Source organism: Mizuhopecten yessoensis, unplaced genomic scaffold (genome assembly GCF_002113885.1).
Source record: "Mizuhopecten yessoensis strain PY_sf001 unplaced genomic scaffold, ASM211388v2 scaffold10589, whole genome shotgun sequence".
NCBI lineage: Eukaryota > Metazoa > Mollusca > Bivalvia > Pectinida > Pectinidae > Mizuhopecten > Mizuhopecten yessoensis.
Window position 1 is genome coordinate 161948 of NW_018408622.1, and position 24767 is coordinate 186714.

Sequence of the window (24767 nt, forward strand, 5' to 3'; positions counted from 1 at the left end):
GGTGATGAAGGTTTATTGACGAGGAGGATGATTGATGTATTGATGATTATTGGGATGCGTCTGTTGATGATGATGATGATGGTGATGATGATGATGATGATAATGGTGTAATACTATTGATGATTTGACAAGGCTGATGATGATATTCAGTCATGATGAGGATGATGATGAAAGATATGACGATGCAATAGACAAACCATGCAAAAGGGAATTGTATGTATGTGGTTGTTTGTGGTGTTTACGTATTTATGTAATAAAAATATCTTTGAAAATAAACAAATTATAAAAAAAAATGATATTTGCAGTAACCTGTCAAAATACGTTGAATCGGGTTATCTGATTGGATGTCGCGATCATATGTCGAATTTGTCTTCTGACGTCATAATCAAATTTGGATCGGTTCTTTGAGGTGGTCATTATAAAATTGTGATTCCTTTAAATATATCAAATCTATATTTCGCCAAAGTCCACATGGAAAGACATAATAAAATCATATTCTACATATATTGTGAGTTCACTTTCCATGAAATGTTACCTGCAAGCAACCTGATTTTGAAAGTTGATATCTGATAACAACGCTGTGTCATCTGTTCAGCATTCAATAAAAATATTAATAGTATATAGATATAGATTTGTAGTCAGTCACATGAACGACATTTCTCTTACGTGTGCATGTGTTCTACCTGTCCGACGAATGGAAAGGTTAAATACGTAGGTTCCGAGTGGTTGGAGGTATATAAGGGTTCGAGGAACATGGGCTATTCGAGCAATAGCAGTTTTACAAAGGATATATACTAATACAGTATATATATATTATTTACAAAGGATTTATAAGAGCTCGGTCGGGACCAAGCGAATTATTCAAGGACCAGGGGTTATTAGAGTAATGTGAGTTAGAGTAAGTGGCGTTTCACTGCATATGTCGATACTCAATAATAGGTTTCCATCGAGCATCTCTGTTATGATGCATATTCATCATGGTAATATCAATTCTGTGAATTCATATTGATAGCTTTGCCACATTGGTAACGATATGCAAGTACGTTTATACAAACATCATTTAACCTTGGGGACTTGTACCAGGTAAAAAGACAAACAGGACGTTGATGAGAAACTAATAATGGAGAAAGGCGTTTGAAGGCACAAATATTAGCTGACCAAAGCCATAAATATACTGATTTCTCTATGGATTGGCTTTCACGTGATAAAAGATTTACATTATCGAATTGTCAATCTGCATTGCCAGAAATTAAAACAGAACGTTGTTGATGAGTTAATAATGAAGAAAGGCTTAGGAAGGCATTATTGCTTGTACTCTCAAATATCACCTGAACAAAGTCATAAAATTACCTATTTCTCTATGGAGTCGCTGTCACTGATTTCATGATAAACGTTCATGTTATCAAAACGTCCATCAACATCGCTATAAATACGAATCAGGAATGATAATGATAGGACAATACTTACAAATCAATGCATTTCAATATGCATGACACAATTGCTTTGATAATTATCACAGTTACATAAGCGCGTTTTTACGCCTGAAAGCAACTAACACCAGCCCTTAATGGTTAATGAATGCATCGTGATACGATTCGGTTGATTATAGAGAAAACAGGTCGTTAAAACGCTATAATTGTCTACAAAAAATCACTTAATTAAAGTCTCATTTTCACATTTGGACAATTCACAATTTAGATTGCATTAAAAGATGTGTGTGGTTTTTTTTTTCTATATATATGCAATGGGTTTATTATTCAAAGACATAAAAAATCAAACCAAAGAAAGAAAACAAATGAAAAAGTCATTTAAATGTCGTCATCAATTTGCATTTTCACAAAAGTACGTTATAGTTTCGGGGGATATAACAGATAATAATAATACTTTTTACCTTAGAAAGGGTGACATAATGCGTTAAAAGCTGGTCTTTCCTAAAATAAAACATATCGACAAAACATAATACATTATACCATCCTAATATCGATACTGTTTACAGAGTTTTATGCAACGATGTTTTCATTTTAAAGATTCGATACCTCATGACATCACGTGTTGAATCAATGAATCACTACACGTTATCATTGTTGGACATGATAACAGTACTATCGAGGGAAATCATGTTTGCGTGATAGGTGCAGTAGCCAGGTGAGTTCTGTCACAACTGAAAAGTCGAATAGGTCGATATCAAGATTCTTCCTCTCCTTTGATAATTAAAAAGGGAATGGTCATTTGACGTAAATATCACGGTTGATATTATCTTGTTTTGTTAGGTTTGTTTGGTTATGTGCCTTCATGTTTGTAATGCTTCGTGTATGCTGGAGGCGGTGTGTTGGTTTATTTACCTCCTTGCGATAGCGCAGATCTGATGCTGACGTTAGAGTGCTACCTCACTGAAATTTCACGTCAAAGGCACCCAGCACATTATTACATCCGGTCACGTTATCCTGACAACAAGTTAACCAGTCCTTATAGCTACCAATTAAAAACTGACTGTCACCCAGAGAGCTGCAAAATACACTGTTTTAATTTTAGGACTTTGGTTTGTCTCGGTCTGAAGACAGGACCTGTAATTTTCTTACTTTGAACAAACGCTCTACACCAAGACTGAAATAGATGCATTGCCAAGTGAGGCATCAGAAATTGAGAAGAAGGTGGTAAAAAGAGAGATGGATCCCAAATATATCAACTAGTGTAGCATATCTATATTGGTCACTTTTTGTCCCAAGGTAGTGAGCACAAAGGTCATTCCAAGAAAATATGCTAGATGAAATAAGCAAAAGTAAAACTAAAACAAGGCAAGACTGGGACCCGAACCCATAACCTCCAATATCGATACGGTCGCTCTGGCCAAATGAACTTTTTAATCAGCGGTGGTTCTATTTCCAAGTAATATCGTTAACGAGTCTAAGGGGGAAATACTGTTCGTAATTTGTTTCATATATAGCAAATACACTGAAATATAATAAAACATAAATGTAACACACACATGCATACATGTTGATTGCACCTATGAAAGTTGGGGTCGACGTCTATTGAGATTAAACATTAGCGTCGGCCCCCGCTTAGAATTACAAAATAAATTTAACGTAAAAAGGCATGGGACATCGTTGACTTACACCTGTGTGGGTGTTCAAGTTAAATTCCTCATAAAGAATTTAAATGACACAATAGCTATAATAGTGTTCCATCATTGAATGCAACATATTCCAACTACTACTTTGATACCGATTATCATACAAAATAAAGGAAGAGTTGTTCTTTTTAATGAAGATTTAAGCGGTAAAGTATGTAAAATTTCATTATTAAAGTGAGAATTCCGATTTTGGACTTGTTAAAAATTTGCTTAGTCATAAATTTAAACGAGGCTATTTTTCTTTGCTTAAAAGTTGGGTACCGATACTATCTTTCAACATCAGGATATCAAAAATCAATTACAACCAGTAAAGGTGGTGTGCCAATTTGGGCCTACTGGTGGTGTACATTGTATCACCACTAAGTTTAAATACATACAATGTACATTGGGGCTACGCCATTATGAAATGACATGAAAATAAGGTCAGCTTGGAGATCATTCTGAAATATAAGGGGTAAACTGGGGGACCGAAAATCACATATGGTCTCTTTTTGACAAATCTACATGTTATTTTTTAAAAGTTCTTCATAATTTTGATCTACTGTGTAACACTAAAGCTGCAAATAATAATAAGAGACCAATTGTGATTTGTGGTCCCCCATTTTACCCCCCTTATACCTGGGAATGGTCTCCAAGCTGACCTTAATTTCATGTCATGCCACCAAATTTGGTAATTCATACAGTATACCAAACATAGCATACACTACAGCATACAGTTGTAACTTGGATACATCGGCATGAACGACACAACACTCACTGATAACGAGTTAGCAAGGTGTAAATACTTACCTGCTTAATGTATAGAGATCAGATTTATATTCATTAGGTATTTTATTGATATAGCCTGTAACGTTAATATAATAAGACATGCAGTCAAATGATAATTATCATATCGTTATTTTATTAATATTTGTCGATAAATATAATTTATAAGTGTTGAAGCAAGTTGTTCGTTTATTGGAATAACTTGATGAAATATAAAATGTCCGGGTATTATTGATTACCTATTAAATGCCATCACTGTAAGTTGACATCGTCTGTATATGACCAAAGCCGTGTCGTGGAAGCCATGCAATCGGCTCGGTGATAAGTCTGCAGTTTTTTTCGTGCATTTGATGACAATTTTCTTTGCTTTATACACTTCGGTTGTCTTAATCAATCAAAATATGAAGACGGAAGAAGTAATACCTCATCCCTACTGGGCCTCGATAAGTTTTGAACCCATTTGCTTAATCTCACAGTCTATTAACGGCAATAGATACGCTTCGACTAAACTAATATGTTGGGTCTATTTTAGGAAGGTACGGACAATGATATACAGCCAATATAGCAGCTATCCAAACCAAGCCGATAGTCTCCCTGAGTAAATGATAGCTTTATACAACATAAGTGAATTTTTAAACACATGATGTTGGTGTGCTGGAGTGATAGCTATAGAGAGAAGATTACTAAGGATAGCTTGTTGCTATGGAGTATTCGATCATGACATCCATTAGTGTTTATTTTGCGAACTAGATATTGTTGCTAAAAAGTAAAACACATTTTTTTTGGAAAGTGAATAGTTTTCTGTTCTTATTAGAAGATATAGGTGTAAATAACATTTCCTTGTTTGACATTTTGTCATGTCATGATTGTGTACACACCATTTTTGTTGCGTTCCCCTATGCATTTTACCTTTCTTTTTGGAATTTGTTTGAGGTAATTATGGCGCTATTTTGAAACAAATTTTCACATACTGAAATAAACGTTTCAGTATGATAACGGGAAAAAATTATAGGTCATATTGTATGTTATGGAGATAAGTTATTCAGTTGAAGTCGATTTATTATGCCATTTTGTTCTTTGACTTACAAAATAATGGAAACGGAAAAAATATGAAAATAGTGTCAGCTAAACATAAATTTTCTTTCATGGTGTCAAATTTCATTTCATTGACGCAATAAAGTGCTCCAAGAAACAAACTCAATGAAAAAAGACAGATGCATGCAATATTAAGTAAATCTGGGCAAATCGCGAGTACTTTTGTACAACCACAATGGTTGATTAAATGGACCAGACAAAAGAAAGTCCACCCATCACTTTAAAGACCAGGTGTCACTGCGGCCATTGACATGTGTACAATGTTATATTGGTTGCAATAACGTGTATAAAGCATCAAATCGCGACGTCTGACATTCATCTTTTCGTCTCTCTACGGAATTTGAACTTTTACTCTTTATATTTGCTTTGTACTTTATAACGCCTACATTGGTACAAGTTCATTTTTGACTATAATGCAGAATTTTCTCTTTTAAAACAAACAGTGTTCTCTTCCCAGACCAGGGCAAACAAACGATATTTGTATTCCCTTCTAAACGTTCAACAATTAGAGATAGAGCAACAACTCCATTTTTAATATGCAGGTTGACGCAGTGAGGATCAGCACCAAATCCACGCTATAACAAATAGGCAAATACACCAAACTGTCGCTTTCACACACGCCTACATTTCGTGCGTGGATGCATGTCCTTCAATGACTTTCGCTATTAAAAGGATGTTAAACTCTAGAACCAAACCCTGACATTACTTACGTTTTGCAGCATCTGATCCATTAACATGTGTTTGTGTTAGCAAATATATGTTGATAAGCAATGCCCTGATTTTCTTTGTGTGTGCTATTTGTGACTACTTGACTGGAAACACAACCGGAAAAGAGTCGTTATCACAAGCTATTTCTATTTGATACTGGTATCGAATTAGTATTGATATTTTGTGTAACAAGGCAGAAAGACACTGATACATCCGGTAAGTGGAAACTTCGTGTACTGGCTGTTTGATATATCTTGTAATCGTTTATATGATGGCACCAAAAGAATCATTAACAGACATAAAACATAACTTCACTCTTCAGGACATTGTATATTCAAGATAAAAACTAATGGCTCCACTTTGTTCAGAATCGAATCAATGGTCAAACGTGTATGAATGTCCCTACAAATAACACATATTTGTTTTACCCTTTTATTGACTTGCTGTGAAAGTTGTTAACAAAGTAAATTACAACTTCTATTTATTTTTATAAACCTCATTATCAAGATATTATCTGATTCTGCATCATTCATCAACACATGGCCAAAACCTCATGTTCAATCAACAATATATAACAAAGAGAACTATGAACGCTGATTGATCTTTGAAAAAACGTTTGTGGGAATATCACATGGTGTACTGGGTGTGAGAGTGTAGAATTATATAATGTTCACGTTATGTACATACACTTTATCCAACGCGGTTAAGCAGTGCATTATTTAAACAAAACAGCCAAAAAAAAGCCATAACCATCCGACTCAAAGTCGGAAGAAAAAAACACCAGCGGGCGCCGAGGCGATACCAGAACCGAATGAAATTCATTCATAACTATCGTCTGTGTTGTGAAGCGTACAACTAAGCGCATGAGATCAAGATAAAATATTATTTGGCTAGGTTACAATATTGGATATAAATAAAGCATAGCTTTTTTACGGATATCACAAAAATGTTCCGAAATGGCTATCAACACTGCTTGTGAAAACCAATTAAGAGATAATTGCATGAATGACTTCACTTTATGAATCGATAGTTGCGCCGTAATATGCAAAAACCTAGTTGTCAAATAATGTTTCTACAGAGACAAAACAAATCATTTTGTTATTTCTACACAAAGTCGACCAATTAAATCGCAGTATTTGGTGTTAAATATAACAAACATTTTTAGATGTGACGTCACAATAGCCGCAAGGTTTTTCTTATTGTTATGTTGAAATACATTTGCCTTGTCCCAATAATGTCCCAATAATATGGCGGGAAAAAGACTGTCTGTTTGCTGAAGTCCTTGTCTTTATTTAGAAACAACAAAAAAGTAATTCCGTCACACAACCATGGAAAAAAATCAAAATAGTCACACATAACCCCCGCACACCAAAAGGTGTTATGCATCCACGTTTATTGTAATAGCTTGGTTCCAGAGCAATTACTAATATAACCCGTGTAATTTTGTATTCCTTGTTCCACTAAACCGTTTTGAATACAGCAAAACAAGACCCATACTTCATCGTCATACTTTTTCATATGAAAGGGCAATGTGTTAAATAAGCTATAGACAGTCCGTCACCAATAGAACCAACGTTTAAGAGAATTATGAGTTAGCACAGGTTTTATCAAGTCACTATTAGACCGTTTGTCTACGATGTCATGCGTGTCCGTTGTGTATGGAGACTTTTCTTCTTATCTGCGGATCTGGTGTCGTTGCGTGTCGCTCTTCAGTTAACTGTTAATAGTTGTAACACGATTGTCTTCGTCGGCGCAATCTGATTCTCGTATTTACACAAGTTATAAACGTGTTTTATTGGTTGTTGTGCGACGAATGATGTTAGGGGAAATGTTTGCTTGCTTATCGACTCGAAGTTCAGCTTATACTATAAACATTGAGAAGTCTGGTGCAATTATATTGATTAAGATGAACATGGCTTGTCAAAGTATGCAGTTTGCAGTATGTTTACGGTGTACATATTTCAACAGATCGATCAAGTTTTTCATACGTCTAAGTTGTATATATTGTTTTACATAGTAAAATGTGGGTGTTTCAATAGAGACTACCCTTACAGGTTCGGTGTCAGTTATTGGCCTGCTGCATCCCACTGCATGATCGTGAGAGAGTATCAGTATGAGTCCACTGCAGAATCCTTAGTTTTCCTCTGCTCATTCTGCATGGGTACATTGTTGAAAGTGATGAATACAACATCGACCTGGTGTCCTAATTGGTTCCACCCTGGTTCCCTATGTTAGGTTTCTCATATAACTACTTTGTTCCTTTCAGTAACGCATTCCCTGTTTACTTCTCTGGTAAACAAAACCAAAACCATTTCACTAGAAAAGCTCTCATCTCAACTTAGTGACGATGCATTGTTTTTGCATTATAAAATGAACCTTGTGTTGTTCAATTACTTCTCGTACCTTTCTACCGTCGCAAAGCAACGGCATACTATTCTAAACATTATAGCAACTCAAAAACACTGCAACTGGATTATAATTCAATACACACTTTTGTTTATTTCAATTTGTCACAAATAATTTATTGAAATGTGTTGTTATAGCATCTCGTTTTCAAAGAATATTCTATTAGTAGATCACTGGGTAATAATGTTTGCTTTAAGGTACCACGTGATCAGAGTAGCCATCTTGAAATAAATCACCGGGCAGCTGCAAGACATATGAAAAATATGGATTATTACGTCATTCAAATATATGTTTAACGAAAAGATTCTTACCATTTTTCTTTTCAAGGGCAAGTATATCCAATCAACTCAATAGATACCGCCTGTTGGAGAGCATGTACACGCACCCGGATACATTTAATGAAAACGATCTGGCCAGATTTAATGACCAGAATCTGACACTTGAAGATTTGTTTCTCCAATCAGCTCATCAGAAAGAAGACTTCATTACCAGGTACAAACTTCGTTGCATATTTCAGGTTAACAACTGTATTATATGGTCAAGCTGTTCTGTCAAGATCTTCAAAAAAATAAAAGTAAGATATGGTGAAATGTGTTACAGTAAAGTAAACAAAAAACCGTTTGTTTTCCATTTTGTTGACATGTTTCTGAATCCTTGTGTACACTTGTTATGGTTACATGTTGATGACCGCCCTTTGTTTCACGTTACAATATCGAGTTTCTGTCACCCTCTGTCCCGTGTTGTGAGGAGGCGTCCCAAATTGTGATCACATGTTTCTCCGAAGCTTTGTCATGTGTTTTAATTACATGTTTCTATTAAAACTTATTTGCGCCATTTTTTTGATAAATGAATAACGCAATAATTCGTTGAAATGAGCCAAAAATCCTACGAACGAGACAAAAAGTCGTTCTTGCGGAAAATGGCGCGAATACGCTTATTATGTTTCAAACTTTACTAAATAGTAAAATATTAGAAAGACGTTTTTTAACTAATAACATTATAATCACACCTAACAATCAGAGCCATGTTTCTTCGTTTATATTTAAAATATTAGGTATTCGAAAGTTATCTAGAATTAAACTTAAGTGCATAATGTTAATTATTGTAGGTGTTTCTGGAAGGGTTTGCCGTGTACCACGGCCGACTTCAACACTACACTTACCGACCATGGTGTATGCTACACATTCAACGAGGGGAGAAACCAGGAGTATATCTCGTCCGTTGGTAATATGTTTAATTTGTTAGATGAGTTCATTTTCATTTTCTTTGTTTTATCCTTCCATTGAACTTCCTGGTGATATTTTGCAACTTTAATTATGTTGAAAAGGGACTATCCACAGTGGATTGTTCAAAGGTGGAATTGTCCTGGAGTATGTTAAGGATCCCTTTCTCACAACACTGTTTGGACAGTAATCATGGTCAAGCAGTGATTCCAGGTTCAAACCATCTTTCGTTTAACTCGTTTTAATAATGTAGCACTATCAGATATCAAATTTATGAAAAAACGAAATGTGCACTTTGTATTTATTATCACCAGAACAAATATCACCTTGAGCTCACGCCCACAGTTTGATTATGATAACGACATCGTGAAAAGGGGCCCTGGTATGCTGTTCTGCACGCGCAATGTATCAAACGATATTTCAACGCGTTATGAAGTATGAACTGTGAAGGGGTAATTGCTTACAATGTGTATGTGCCTCTTAAATGGGGTTTTGTTTTAATATTTCTCTTGGATTTTTTGTACAATTGGCAAACATACTTGACGCTATCGTTGCTCATCCATCAGGTCATCCCTGGCAGCTAATTCTTTTCACGAACAATCTTACATGTAGCCTCACCTTGAATTCAACCTTCCTAAACCAGGCAACCGTCTGGTTTAAATTGTCCGTATTGTAATTAAACGATGAATACTAAGTGGATTAAGGGATCAATAGATAATTATTACGACAGATTAAAAATTAATGCCAATCATATTTGTCTCAAAGTTATTGGAATCTGACTAACGACGTTGCAATTTCCCATGCATGATAGATAAAGCCTTGAAACAATTTCCTAGCGTTCCGTATACAAAGACTTTATATATCGCGTAGCCATTGCCAATCAGTGCGCCATCCGTGACCTAGTTTGGACAGCTAACCACTCCACTATCTAGTGATAATGCAAATTGAGATTAACTCTCGATAATGATTTTTTTACGATAAAATCGAGAGAGTTACTCCCTGGTCTAATTGCAGTTCATTAGCCATGATGATGTCCCTCTTAATACCGACTAAAGTCCAATGCATATCATAAACATTCCATATCACTTTCTATTGAATATGTCTGGACGTTTACTGGAGTATGTAAATTGTCTAATTGCAAATGTGTGGTCAGGTTATTACGTTCCGTGGATAAATTGTAAATAAATATATGACAATGTGTCAAACAGTTTGATGGATGTGACATCATTACTCCTCTTGTTTGCAATTATATCAATTTAGTCATCAAATTGATGTCAACATACCCCCACTGGTCCGAACGGATTTGGGTAATTTGGTACACATGCCCACATTCATTGTGTAAACAAGCGATTCAACCAGTATCGGATATAAACTGAAGTCTCTTTGGTAATAATCTAATCATTATTATAGGATTGTGAGACCGTCCATAGCTTGTGAGATTAATTATTAGGAAATTTTGCCGATAATGTAATCAGAAGTAGATTGTGAAATTCATTGTGGCGAATGTTTGGCCATATTTTACCAATAAAAGTTTGCCCTTTTCCCTAATCAGATTAGATTGTCAACGCTCAAATACAATATCCGAAATCGACGACAAACATTAAAAACTATACAATTATTCAATTCATCAAACTTGCAATATATGGTCTGTGTCAATAACAAATGCATTATTGAAGCAAATAACCAGCAATTCAATAGTATACCAGCTGGTGTAGATCCACGGTCGTCAATGCGTTTGAATACTGGAATACAGTTGAGTGCAGCTGCAAAGCATTACATTGCAATGATGAAATTCTCTCCATTATTGTGCAGTGCTAACAAAAACAATGCTTAACATTTGGACAGAGTTTGAGGGAGAACAAACTACATCTTCAAAACAGGAATCGTTCGTTTGACGTTTTATTTGTCTAGTGACGTAAGAGTAAAAATTGCAGATTTTGTTTTTCAAACCTCTTTTTTAATATTTCAGTTTTATCATTTACCCCCATCCTCATTCAGTCCACACCTTTTCACTCCCTTCGTGTCATCATTTTGAATACTCGCACGTACATATAGGATTAATATTTATTTATTTTAGAATTATAGAAAATCTATAAAGCAGTGGTTTCTGGTCAGTTTATATTGAGCACATCACATGGTAATTAACCACCATGTGTTGTTCACGCCCTCGAGTTTCCCTGGTCATATTTTCCGCATTATAAAACTCTCTAGACAAATGAACAAGATACATTACTCATAGTGACTTTTATATGCAACGATAATGCCTATAAGCGTAGTTATCATGTGTACGTTAGAAAACACCTTTTTTCTATTTCAGAACAAATAAAAAATACATGTAACACTTTGCAAATGACCTTATTATTTATTGAAGAAAATAAAAAGAAAAAAAAATGTATTGTATATAAGTGGTGTAAATATTTTATGTACAGGGGTGGAGAACGGCCTACGACTGACCTTGAACGTGGAACAATATGAGTATATGCCTGGCCCCCATGACGCCGCGGGGGTGAAGATGTTACTGCACGCTAATGGAGAGGTACCGCGTGTGCACGCGCTGGGTCAGGCGGTGTCCACCGGTGCTCACGTGTTCGTCGGTGTCAAGGTGTTCCGCGTAAGGATCTTGACACCACTTATAGGGTCCTAAAATAACCTTAATTCTAGGATTTTGTGAATGGCTGGGTCCTATTGGTAATCTGATTTAAAACTGTGGTAACTTTTCATTTTTACACTTCTGTGGTCACCGTGTTATGATGTTACCTTTCAAAGACATCCCAACTGTCAAAGACTGTCTCAATTAAATATTCTTTTCGACCTTTATATTGATTTCGAAAAAATGTGTTTCCTTAGTTTTTTGTTTCCTATTTTTCATATTGAATATCCGTGGTACATTACCACTGTAGCATATGCGAGACTCATATTTAAGAATCCCTCGTACTATTGCCAAAATAGATATGTGCATTGAAAACTCTACTTCATCCGTGACTATAGCTTTGATAAATCATTTCTGAAACCCAGATATTGCTGAACTTTCACTAGAAGTTCAAAAAGATTAAAGAAACAAAATCACTACAATTTTCTAATTGTAAAGGAGACGTTTTCAAGAAAAGCTATAATGGATTTGTTTAGTGTTTTGTCGGCAGTGGGACAGACATCCTTAATATATTAACACATATGGTAAGTGTAGGATATGTATTGTAGATAAGTAACCTGCCCCGCCCGCACGGAAGTTGTAGAGAACACACACTGGAGTATGTTGATACGTTTTCGATGGACGCTTGTCAGATGGACTGTCTAACTTCCCTGGCCAAGTTGAGATGTGGTTGTCGCCACGCCTACATGCTACATAAAAACGGTATGTATCATGAGTTCATTAAACATATCATCTTCTTCTGGAAACTTTAACAAATCTTTCACAAGGTCAAATATGTCACATGTAGTCTGTAAAACCGCTATTTAGTGTTCGAAATAAAATAAAATAGCTTTTAAAGTCAATTAGATGTAGCATATTAGAACTTTATCAATGAGCTCTTGACACCAGTCAAGCTTCTATATCAAACATATCCAGCCGATCAAAAGGATTTTCTCCCATTTTTATATTTTGACATAATAACAATTTTCTAATATCAATCATTATCATCAACGAGGAAAAAACATTAGTTTCTATCATTATGCCTAATATAAATCACCTATAAATTCAGTGAAAATATACTTCATGCTAATGCAATTTTGTTTGATGACAATTTCATTTCATTAAAGAAAGGTTTTTGAAATATTGCCACCATGTTATCATCTTTCATTCTGATGCAATTGATACTCGACGTCAGTTACAATGCAGTAACTGTGCGATATTTCCATTTTAAGATTTACTCTTTGTTAATGTAATTCGCGTTTGATGACAATTACACCTAAGTGAGCGGAATGCATTTGAAATATTTCCATAGTGAGTTTTTTATGATGAAGGAAATATTGTTTGACGACAGTTACAAATAAAAAGCTTTTGAAATATTATTTCGTTGAATGTTTTGTTCCAGGTGACCCCCCAGTGTGCACGCTATACGAGTACTTCAAATGTCTAAAGCCACTCATCGGTATGCTGTGTGACACAGACAACGGACACTTTATTGTTTCTGTGAAGAAGCACGATTTCTTACTTATTGTGTCAAACCTAACATACCATAGATATTTATACCGACTGGAGCATCAATGCCCCTTCACTAGGTGACATAGAATGGAACTCCTTATTTCAATAAACAGTAGCACACCTATCTTCTCTTCATCGTGCTATGATTATTCCTTAATAGAGTCACGTGATAGTTTATGCCAAAGCCTCAAATTCGTCTAGTAACATTATCTGCCTGTTTGTTACACGAATTTGATAACATCTCTCACTGCTATGAGTGTAACCAAACTGGCAAATTATAAAAGTCGATGTAATTGTTCACCAAGCTCTCGCAATTTTTCATAATAGACTGAAGTTGGCTTCCTGATATTAGGTTTTCGAAAAAAATTCTTTCGAAGAATACCAATTATACCAGACTCGATATAGTTATTCATACGTATATACATGTATGTGTAATTATATATATATAAAAAAAAAGTGAAAACAGTAACAGAACGGTGATTATAAGAAAATACATAAAGCCCTAAACCTGAAAAGAAAACAAATTTGAGCTACAATATTTTACAAATTGTCTGTTGTAAACTGTAGTTGTATTTTGAAACTTCATCAAGAGAATATACAACTGACGCTAAAATAAACATGACATGACATCATCTACATTACCATTGACTGTATCATCTTGTCGTCTTGCAGATGAGTTTCCCAGTATACATGATACTCTTTGTGACTGCCCTGTGCCTTGTAATTTCATTATTTACGAGCCGGACATCTCGTATGCCTCCACGTCTCAGTACGCTGTCAACAAGTTCCTTAGCAACAACGACAAAGGTATTTATGTAAACAACGTCACATTTGCTGATATATATTTACGGATCCAATATGTGTATTAGAGTAAATCGCTTTTTTTGCTGTATGTTATATAGATAAATTATTGTCTGTGTTTGCACTCTTTGCCCATATAATGATGTCCTGTGTGGACTATACTCCGTCAGTCATGAAAAACAGCAAACGCTATCAAAATGGCATCGCTTGAGTAGTGCGGGAAAGAATGAAGGACATGCGTCCCAAAACTGTAGATATACATTTTTACTTATTTAATAGAAATTAAAAACTGAAAGAAATATGTAATTTTCTTATAAGTATAATAGTTATAAATATCTTTAGGAAGATAAACTAAAAAAAACTTACTTGTTGCAAATTAAAGAAAACGTATTGCTACGTGCATATACAGTGTACTGTTAACATCACAAAAACTCCCGCTTGGCTATAGGGGTTATCCATCAAACGTTATAGACCTTCTAATACACACGCCCTTCAAGGGTAGATAATAATGTTTCTGAAACCGCCATGGTTCGTATCAAGTTTAGTTATTCACATTTATCGACACAGAAGACGTAAGATCCATAATTATTATCTTACAGCGGTTTTGTCGGCCGAACTGCTGAAAGCTACAGAGGTGACTTCACGGATGGAAAATTCAACATTTCAAAGAACAGTGACCCTGGCTAAGAACTTAGAAAAAACACTGAATGACGTTGAGCATCTAGTGTTGGATAACCTTTCTACCATGATTGATGATCTCAGTATGATGGTAAATGACAGTTATTCCGAGACATTTGAAATCTATTCCAACAAAGAGTTTCTATACAGATTTCAAGAATACATCGTAAAGAAGAATTTCATACGTGCAAGGGACGCTATGGAAGAGAGGGTCATTCATATAGTTGCCTTGGCGTACGCTGAGTATATCTTAACTATTGAAAGTCGAATTAGGATGATGGCTAATGAAAACTTTACTGACCATTCCGCGAGGCTTATGATGCATGAGACCACGACACTCATGCTACAAAATCGAAAGGCAATCGTAAACCTAGCATTCGACAATTATTCCACGCTCATCAATGCTTATGATATGGGTGCTCCTATTTTTAACTATTCGTTTGAAGGCCTAGGGCGACATTTTAATAGACCAGCAACGCCAAGGCATCTTATTATGGAAGCACGCGTCCATAATAGTTATGCCGTCAAGTACGGGCAAAAGTACGGCCTATACTTGAACAAAACTATTGAGCGATTGGAGTGGCTACAGGAACTCTCGGATGTTGCTTTTTATAACTCGACTTTGGATGAAGATCGGATGTTTTACTGTAGAGAGGAGTTCAAATACTACATGCGCAATTTTGTTTTTGCAAGAAGTGTGTTCTATTTTGATACAATAGAATGGCCGATTGGGGTCTTACAAAAACGATTAGAATATTTCAATAGCATATGGTCGCAATATTCAACATTAATGGAAAATATCTTGCAAAGTTTAAAGTCTCTAGAATTAGAACTAGACAAAACAGATGCTCTATTTTTAAACCCGCTAAACAACGTTCTATGGGACATATCGCAGTATATACACGAAGAGAATGCTACAAAAATGGCCATTGTTGAATTGCTGACGTCACAGGGCATACAGGACGGGATGACTGAGTTCAAGATGTTTTTCCAAAATGTCCGCGTAAGGGAAACAAATTTAATTGACTGGGTCAATCGTTTGGAAGAAGATGTATTAGAAATGTGGAAGATAGTTGTAGATGATATTGATTCAATGGAATATTATGAATACCTGAATGAATCTCGGCTTCTTCGCAACTTTTCAGATGTCGCAATAGAAATTCGTTCCGCTTTCTCAGAAATACGGAACATGTGTCAAATGTCACAGATAGTTGACAACAAAGACGCACTATTTCTGGACGCACTCGAGGCATTCATAGTCGACGCAAGAGCATTCAAAGAGTCCATCATAATAGATAGTGATTTCATCAAGTGAGTATGATTAAGACGTAAGCTTGTTGAATACGGTTGTCCTTTTGTAGATTGCTTTAAAATTGATTTTATTCGACAGAGTACAGTGTATAAACGACGGTTATAACTTTTTAGATAAGGTGCATGTCTAGTGTTTATTTTACATCACAGGGTTGTTAAATCTGCTTGTGGATTAGCAGTCCCCGCGGTTGGCCGTAACTCTGTAGCTAGAATTAATTGTATTGCAGTTAACAGGAAATAATGATTTAATAATATATCATCTGTTGTTTCTAAAGTGGTAAAATGGTGGTGTCATAAAGGGTTATATAGGCACCGTCTCCGACTATGGACAATATCTCTGTGTGTGGTCACTTTGGTTACATAATTTTAACACCCATTAAAAAAGAAGAAACGTTATCGTCAATCCCTCAGGATTCATAAAAGATGAAAAATACTTTTTTCATGTCAAGTGGTGTAGTATGGGCAAATTCCAACCAACGAGTTTGAAATTGGAGAAAACCCGATGCCTGTAAAGGATTATAATTTGCATGTCGGTTTTTTGGTTTTAAAATCATTAGAAAATACTGATTACTGATTAGAAACCAAATTTACCAATGTTTAGTAGATACGGCGGTTTCTGAAATTATCAGTGCAAAAAAAAAGATACCAGTAAGGGTACAGTACCTAGTTCTTAGTCTTGAATCACACATTTTATGCGAATAACTTCGTATTGTTATTTCAGAAATAACTTCCTTCAGCTCGATATCTTCTATCGACAGATGAGCTATGAGGAAATCAACCAGCAAGAAGCATATGATATATTTGCCTTACTTTGTAAGTATACCGTTTGCATCACAAATCAACATATCAATAAATGTAGAAATCCAATTTATTAATTTATAACATATATCATGCTTTAATGATTGGGTTTAAACCAAATTACTGTATAACATGACATGTTCGTTGTATATAATCATTCGTGGTTTTCGTGGAGGCTACGGAACTACGTGGAGGCTACGGAATCCACGAACGTTTGTACCACGAAACGATCTAAATTGCTTCAAGCAACGAAAGAAAATACCCACGAACATTTCATGTTATACAGTACTTTGAGCGAGGTCAACGCATCACGAAATAAAATATGTTTTATTGGATATCATCGATGGAATGCGTACTGTAAACCTTTTATAGGCGCACATATTGCAGCTATTCCATGACAAATTCCGAGTTACATGCTTCATGATTGATCGCCAAAGCTACATATGTTATGTGTTTATAGTATGCACGGATTCATTGATTTGATATTCAGCGGTTATAACCAATTGAGCCCGTGAAACACTTTCACTAAATTTCGTGTTTTTTTATTTTGTTGATTTTGTGGGTTTCAACAGTAATTTAGACCTATTTGAATTTCAAACTCTTTCGGCTCCTAACATCACCTATGAGTGCTACAAGGGCAAAATAGATGCATGATGCAGTGTAATTCATTTGTGGTATATTGTTTCAAATAGCAAATTGTAAAGGTGCAATAACTTGTGTGTGTGAGTTACATTCAACTTTCTAAATGTTTTTGAATGTTAATTTGTTAATTGTTACCTGCGCATTCGTTTTACCTCAACGACCTCTAAAGTATTATTACCGCTAATCATTTACAGTATGTCCTTCGCTTTTTTATTCTTTCAAATTTTGTTTTATATATACTTGCAGGTGATATCGGTGGATCCATGGGACTGTTCCTTGGTGCAAGCGTGTTGTCAATAGTCGAGGTCTGGGATCTCATTCTGGTACAAATTCTTGCTAAAACCAGACGAATGATGTCAATAAGTGCTTCCAGTGAGAAACGATGAAAAAAAGACCGTCGATGTTGTAGTGGAGACAGGGTAGACCCACGTCCTGCACGTGGTAGCACCGGATTATTGGTGCTGTTTTTTATAATCTGGTAATAAGACATATCTATTATTCCTTATCAGTAAGTGTCTGTAGGACATACCGGCCATCGAATGCGAGACGCATCTCTTTCTACGTTATCTAGTTAACGAAATATTTTACTTATTGATATTAAAAATATGGATAACGGACATTACTACGTATCATTCCTTTCATACGTAAGATAAATAACTAACAAACAACCATGTATTGCTGGATATATCAAAGAGCTACAGTAATTGATTATTCAGGAGGATTCGTTCTCAATATGGAATACATCAAAATGGTTAATCCTACAGCCGTACGTGCTTCTGCCGGTCAGGAACTTGGTTAATGACCGCCAGAAACCTACAGGCATTGTATCAAGAGGGGTCGGATAACCTACACAGTGAGCCATTGTCCAGATACGTACATATGTATGTACTATAAGTAAAGCATATACACTTAAGGCCAAAAATACCTTGCTATGTAGTATTTCAGAAGGCATTTAATCGGAATATCACACTAATATACTACATCGGCGATGGCATGAAAAATCAAATATTGATAGACTTTGTTAAAGAGAAAATATAACGGATTGTTGTATGAGATTTGTGACGTCTATAAGTGATTGTTTTATATCAAGGATATACTAGGATATGCTAGGCTAAATGAAAACGTTAGGACGACTTTGATAGCATATTACTTAGTAAATTAAGTCAAATTGAATATTGCTTTTACTAAACCAACAAAGTAATAATACGAATATTCTCTGACTATCGTTAGTTCGTTATCGATGCCATCTGGAAGGCTAACACCACCGCTATTGACATATTGAACTATATGCGATGTTACAATCAAGGCTATCGAAACATTATTTCACACCAGTAACATAAGACCAAACTATGGTATGAGTGCATTTACACATCACACGAATGTTATGTGAAAAATGAAAGGTACATGTAACATAGTGTCATTACATTGTAAAAAATTATCATTTTACTTGCAACATAATATCGCGTTATTAATGCCATAATATGATATTACTGGTTATATAATATCGCGTTATTAATGGCATAATATGATATTAATGGTTACATAAAAGCATGTTATTGATGACATAATATAGTATTACTGGTTACATACTATCGCGTTATTAATGCCATAATATAATATTACTCGTTATATAATATCGCGTTATTGATGACATAATATAATATTACTGGTTACATAATATCATGTTATTGATGACATAACATATCATCGTTACCCTTATTTCATGTTATCGGTACTCTCTTGTCATTGGTAGCATAACATCATGTCACTGGTAACACAATATAATTATGTATCTTGTCTTTGGTATCATACTATTATGCTATCAGCAACAACATATCATATCATTGGTAACATCATATACATTTTCATTGGTAACGTAATACAATGAGTATTTTATCATTCGTGACGTAATATCATGATATTGGTAACTTCATATACTGTCATTGATAACAAACTATTATGTCATTGATAACAAAATAGTATGTCATTGATAACACAATATTATGTCATTGATAACACATTAGTATGTCATTGATAAAAAAATGTCATTGATAACACACTATCATGTCATTGATAACACATTATTATGTCATTGATAACACAATAGTATGTCATTGATAACACACTATTGTGTCATTGATACCACAATATTATGTTATTGATAACACACTTTTATGCCATTGATAACACACTATTATGCCATTAATAACACATTATTTTGCCATTGATAACACACTATTATTCCATTGATAACACAATAGTATGTCATTGATAACACAATATTTTGTCTTTGATAACACCCTATTATACCATTAATAACACACTTTTATGTCATTGATTACACACTATTATGTCATTGATAACACAATATTTTGTCATTGATAACACAATATTTTGTCATTGATAACACAATATTATGTCATTGATTACCCACTATGTCATTGATAAAACAATATCATTTCATTGATAACACACTAGTATGTAATTGATAACACGATTTTATGTCATTGATAACACAATAGTATGTCATTGATAACACAATATTTTGTCTCTGATAACACCCTATTATACCATTAATAACACACTTTTATGTCATTGATAACACAAATTATGTAATTGATAACACAATATCATGTCATTGATAACACACTAGTTTGTCATTGATAACAAAATATTAAGTCATTGATAACACAATAGTATGCCATTGATAACACAATAGTATGTCTTTGATAACACACTATTATACCATTAATAACACATATTATGTCATTGATAACACAAAAGTATGTAATTGATAACACAATATCATGTCATTGATAACACACTAGTATGTTATGGATAACACAATATTTTGTCATTGATAACACAATATTTTGTCATTGATAACACACTATTATGTCATTGATTACCCACTATGTCATTGATAACACAATATCATTTCATTGATAACACACTAGTATGTTATTGATAACACGATTTTATGTCATTGATAACACAATATTTTGTCATTGATAACAATGATATACCATTAATAACACAATATTATGTCAACGATAACACAAAAGTATGTAATTCATAACACAATATCATGTCATTGATAACACACTAGTATGTCATTGATAACACAATATTTTGTCATTGCTTACACACTATTATGTCATTGATAACACAATATTTTGTCATTGATAACACACTATTATTGTATTGATAACATACTATTATGTCATTGATAACACACTTTTATGTCATTGATAACACAATATTATGTCATTGATAACACACTATTATGTCATTGATAACACACTGTTATGTCATTGATAACACACTATTCTGTCATTGATAACCCACTATTTTGTCATTGATAACACAATATTATGTCATTGATAACATACTATTATGTCATTGATAACACACTATTATGTCATTGACTACACACTTTTATGTAATTGTATAAGACATTGATTGGTGTATATTTGTGATAAACTTCATTTCCACACAAAACCCCCCACTGATCATTAAGATTTGCATAGGGCGTTTATGAGTGTAATTCTTGCTTTATATTATATTTTCAAAAAGGAACTTGATGAGTGTAATACTTGTGATAAAACGTATTTTTACAACAAAGCATACAATCAATCATGTGCATTTGATAAACTCTACGCCTAAGAGAGAGCAGTTTATTCATTCTGGCATCTCCTAGAAATGTGATGCTGGACGCGGAACCATTGAGTCCTGGCACATCATAAATGTATATAATGGTTTTATTCTTATAAGTAATTATTGATCTTAACTAATTAATGGAAACGAAGATATACACATCTGGTATAGATCCATTGACTGATTGTGGTCTGTTTACATAAATATCAATAAATGTCGAGAAGATATCCCTGAACACGGTCCATAGGGAGGGTTGTCTACATATGTCATGCATGGAAATGACTTGTTAATTATATTTATGTAGAACAGTTGATCCTTAATTCAGTCAGCAAGCCATTGTAATTACCTGACAATCATTTATAAGGACAACTCAAAGATACCATAGATTGCTCATTAATAGCTTTGCTTTTAGCGTACATGCCAGCTGCATGTATTCTGTGTGTTTGTGGAAGTACAGTGTCTCTAAATATACCGCATATGATGATGTTAATGGACTCTACACGATATACTTTATTTTTGTAATAGAGTTAAGAGAACTGTCAAAGAGCAAAATTCTAGTCCAACGTGTCCCAGAAAGTAACCCGGGTTTCCTCTAGCCCTGACACCAAATCAAAACATTTTGACAAAACAATATGTCTGGATCTGTCAATATATCGTCCTTGTCTGCCGTCAGAGCCAGAGGAAACTTGGGCTACCCAGTAAAAGTGGACAATTTCGCGGGTGGAGATGTTGTTGCGGCTCTTTGAACTGATTGCGGTTTAGAAATATTCGCGTTGGTTCTGAAAGCTTTGTGTTTCATGCACCTATAGCTATAATCTATATAATCTGTAAAACTATTGGCGTGTGGATATTTTCACGGTAATTTACACATTTACACATCGCAAAAATTGCCATTCTTTACAGGATGTGAAGTATCGCTGTAGGAACCAGCAATTGTTGTACTTTGAGTTTATTTGTCCAATATCGAATAAGTACATGCAACCAAATTGGGAGATATTTAATATCCCATAAGCAGGTCACACAGATTTGGTTCCACAACAGGAACTACTAAGAACAGGAAATGTATTTGTTTAGAATGCGAATTTTACTAATTAGCCTTTCAGCGGTTAAATAATTATTCATTTTCTTTTTATGTTATCATGACGAGATATATTGTAAAATTGAAAGTGGTAAATATGAAAGATAACCCCAGCATATCAATGTTGGCTACAAGCGAGGAAGGATAAATGCTATGCTGTATCATCAAAGGTGTGTTAAATATATAGCATAAAATGTATACATGTACATGCTGTAATGGGAATATGTTTGTGTATTTGTGAGTTGTAAACATTGTAACGTTATCATTACACGAAGTCAAACATTTTACAAAACGGAAGATAAATTCATAATTGATGTCAGCGTCATTTCATTAAGTATCAAGTCAGATGCATTTAAGTACATGCATCATTCAATAAAAATCTGTTACATTTCAATATCATTTCAGTATCGAGTCAGTATCATTTCAGTATCATTTCAGTATCATTTCAGTATCGAGTCAGTATCATTTCAGTATTATTTCAGTATCACTTCATTATAATCTAATTATCATTTCAGTATCATTTCAGTATCGAGTCAGTATCATTTCAGTATTATTTCAGTATCATGTCGGTATAATCTAATTATCATTTCAGTATCATTTCAGTATAGTATCATTTCAGTATCATTTCAGTATTATTTCAGTATCATGTCGGTATAATCTAATTATCATTTCAGTATCATTTCAGTATCGAGTCAGGATCATTTCAGTATCGAGTCAGTATCATTTCAGTATTATTTCAGTATCACTTCATTATAATCTAATTATCATTTCAGTATCATTTCAGTATCGAGTTAGTATCATTTCAGTATCGAGTCAGTATCATTTCAGTATTATTTCAGTATCACTTCATTATAATCTAATTATCATTTCAGTATCATTTCAGTACCGAGTCAGTATCATTTAAGTATCGAGTCAGTATCATTTCAGTATCGAGTCAGGATCATTTCAGTATCGAGTCAGTATCATTTCAGTATTATTTCAGTATCAGGTCTGTATAATCTAATTGTCATTTCAGTATCATAACAGTGTCATTTCCGTAGCATTTTGAGTCATTTCGGTGTCAGTTCAGCATCATTTCAGAATCATGTCAGAATCATTTGAGTGTCATTTCAGTTTTATTTCAGTGTCATGTCAGAATCATAGAAATGTCATTTCAGTTTCATTTCTGTATAATGTTAGTATCATTTAATTGTCATGTCAGTATCATTTTTGTGTCATTCCAGTACCGTAACAAGGGTTGTGTAAGTGTATCTGAATATTAAATCAGTATCGTCATTAAGCAAATGAAAATTAACATACAGTGTAATTGTCAATATTCTCCCACATTTCGTTCTCGCATATTTGTGTATCCTCTTTGGATTTGAAATAAAGTGTGTTATATTGTAGATAAAATTAAAAATGTAATTATGTATCGAAGCGTTTTGTTGTATTTGATATTTTCTAATGAGCTGTGCATATGTCAGGGCTATTTGGTCATTCGTCATTGATCATAAATCACCAGATATGTATTGTATATCTATTGCACATGTACCAACTGACATTTGCTGTTCACTGCTAAAACTATACATGACCAGCCCACGAGAGAACAGCTGATCTGATGAAATCTACATACTTGGCACTACTCCACTCTATCATTTATATACACTTGTAGGTCATCAACACATGATATATATATTTTCTCACTTGACGCCGTTGTGAGGGATTGTTACATTCAGTTCCGGCCTTATATATATATACTTTTAAAATACAAGTAACTTGGCCAAAATAGCATCAGCACCTGGTTCTAGCCAAACAAGCTTTATCGCAGAAAAGTTCATCTAGCACAACCACTTACATGTCTATGTGTGACGTTTTGATGACTAGCACGGTATGTTCTATTCAGTCTTTGCGTATTGAAGAGTTATCTTCTCTTGTGAACAGGTACATTGTATTGATTGTTACGTCATTGGTTTGTGTGCGAAAATTACGTCGTTTTCTCAAAAATTGATGACGTTACTCTCACAAACAAATGACGTAACAATCAATACCTGCTCACAAGAGAAGATAACTCTGCAATACGAAAAGACGGAATATCACCCTCATCAGATAAATAACCAATATAGCTTTACCGAATCAACGTCGATTTCATATTGCCAACTCGTATACATTTTACATACGCATTAGTCATCTGTCGGATGAAGGTGAGAGAGTACATACAATGTATCGAACCGAACTAGTCATTGAAACCTCACACATATACATCATTAACACTTAACTGGTTGTGCTACAGGAGTTTTCCTACGATTCATGTCTAACAAATTGAAGAAAATGTTTAGAAACACAAGTAAGCTC

General features: G+C 34.4%; 1 protein-coding gene across 1 annotated transcript in view; it reads left to right on the forward strand.

The window, feature by feature from the left end:
* The window catches only part of LOC110461193, a 40611-nt gene extending 17236 nt beyond the window's left edge, over nt 1-23375 (forward strand). The window contains exons 4-12 of the mRNA XM_021514559.1: nt 8435-8599; nt 9216-9331; nt 11760-11941; nt 12529-12682; nt 13362-13418; nt 14144-14278; nt 14872-16261; nt 16983-17074; nt 17948-23375. Coding sequence (XP_021370234.1) covers nt 8435-8599; nt 9216-9331; nt 11760-11941; nt 12529-12682; nt 13362-13418; nt 14144-14278; nt 14872-16261; nt 16983-17074; nt 17948-18087 — 2431 coding nt within the window. The 3' untranslated portion in view covers nt 18088-23375. The remainder of the gene's footprint in view (nt 1-8434; nt 8600-9215; nt 9332-11759; nt 11942-12528; nt 12683-13361; nt 13419-14143; nt 14279-14871; nt 16262-16982; nt 17075-17947) is intronic.
* The last annotated feature ends 1392 nt before the right edge of the window (nt 23376-24767 follow it).